Source organism: Sinocyclocheilus rhinocerous, unplaced genomic scaffold (assembly GCF_001515625.1).
Source record: "Sinocyclocheilus rhinocerous isolate Xijiao unplaced genomic scaffold, SAMN03320098_v1.1 scaffold2389, whole genome shotgun sequence".
NCBI classification, from domain to species: domain Eukaryota; kingdom Metazoa; phylum Chordata; class Actinopteri; order Cypriniformes; family Cyprinidae; genus Sinocyclocheilus; species Sinocyclocheilus rhinocerous.
Window position 1 is genome coordinate 35,804 of NW_015628722.1, and position 1,630 is coordinate 37,433.

At 38.5% G+C, this 1,630-nt stretch overlaps 1 protein-coding gene across 1 annotated transcript in view; it reads left to right on the forward strand.

Moving 5' to 3' along the window:
- The first annotated feature begins 267 nt into the window (after positions 1-267).
- The window catches only part of LOC107738379 (mitochondrial fission factor homolog B-like), a 9,811-nt gene continuing 8,448 nt past the window's right edge, over positions 268-1,630 (forward strand). The window contains exon 1 of the mRNA XM_016550133.1: positions 268-865. Coding sequence (XP_016405619.1) covers positions 574-865 — 292 coding nt within the window. The 5' untranslated portion in view covers positions 268-573. The remainder of the gene's footprint in view (positions 866-1,630) is intronic.

A 1,630-nucleotide genomic window follows, 5' to 3' on the forward strand; every position in this document is an offset into this window, starting at 1 on the left:
TTATTTCTTCATATTTAAACTTGAATATAATTAGGAAAAAAATGAACACATCTCTGTGAGCTCAGTTTTATTCATGTTGAGCGCTTTGTGTTTTGCCACACAGACTTGTTAAAAGCATTAACTATCAATGACGTATGTATCTCACCCAAAGAAAATGATCGCTAATTGCTCTTTAGTACTTTTAATTAGGCTTTAATTGTTTAATAGACCATTGACTTTAAAACGTTATGAGTTGACAACTTTAGCCCCGCGAGCTGTAATCAACAGGTGTCTGTTCAACAGTGTGTTGCTGTCTAGAAATGTTAAACTGCTTAGTCGAGAATTGACGTCTATCTAGGAGACTGTCTGTAGGTCATAAAGGAACAATCTTGATGGCTGACCTCTAACGTTATCTGAACACACATGGGTCAATGACCGCTCACTTTGAATATATTACAACCAGCAAGCAGCAGTTATCTTGAGCATTTGCTACTACATTATGGTTCTTTAAAAAAATGACTTACCATGACTTTATTTTGTAATCTATTTCAGTCCGTGTGTTTGTTTTGCTCCCATAACGCAGCTTAACATTTGATGTTGTGCCATGCGGTCAGTCTAATTCCCTTTACTGGCTTTAGGCTAGTTATGGCATCTCCAGGGTATTTTGGTGATGGTCCTCCGATGCGCGAGCGTGACCCGTACTTCACTGAGGTCATCAGTCAGAGGATGCAAGTGCCCGAGCGGCTGAGGGTCGGTCCAGCGCCTCACGCGCAGGAGCCTGCAGAGCAAAGACATGAAGAGCTACCTGCTGCCTACAGCATGCACATCCCAGACAGACTGGCCTTAACAGGTAGATTGCATATTGGTCATAGTTCAGACTATCTATGTTCAGTGATGAGTTACAGGTCAGATATGTGACCCCGGACCACAAAACCAGTCATAAGTAGCATAGGTATATTTGTAGCAATAGCCAATACATTGTGTGGGTCAAAATTATCGATTTTTCTTTTATGCCAAAGGTCATTAGGATATTAAGTAAAGATCATGTTCCATGAAGATATTTTGTAAATATTTTCTACCGTAAATATCAAAACGTAATTTTTGATTAGTAATATGCATTGCTAAGAACTTTGAGAACGATTTTCTCAATATTTTGATTTTTTTTTTGCGCCCTCAGATTCCAGATTTTCAAATAGTTGTATCTCAGCCAAATATTGTCCTATCCTAACAAACCATACATCAATGGAAAGCTTATTTATTCAGCTTTCAGATGTATAAATGTACTGGTTTTGTGGTCCAGGGTCACATATATGAATGTGTAGTTGATGTATTTGATCAAAAATACAGTAAAAACAGTGATGTGAATTTAAAGGGGTCATATGATGCTGCTAAAAAGAACATTATTTTGTGTATTTGGTGTAATGAAATGTGTTTATGCGGTTTAAAGTTCAAAAAACACATTATTTTCCACATACTGTACATTGTTTCTCCTCTATGCCCCGCCTTTTTGAAACGCGTCGATTTTTACAAAACTAATCGGTCTGAAAAGCGAGGTGTGCTCTGATTAGCCAGCTATCCAGTGCGTTGTGATTGGCCAAATACCTCAAGCGTGAGACGGAAATGTTACGCCCCTCACCATACTGTTGATGCC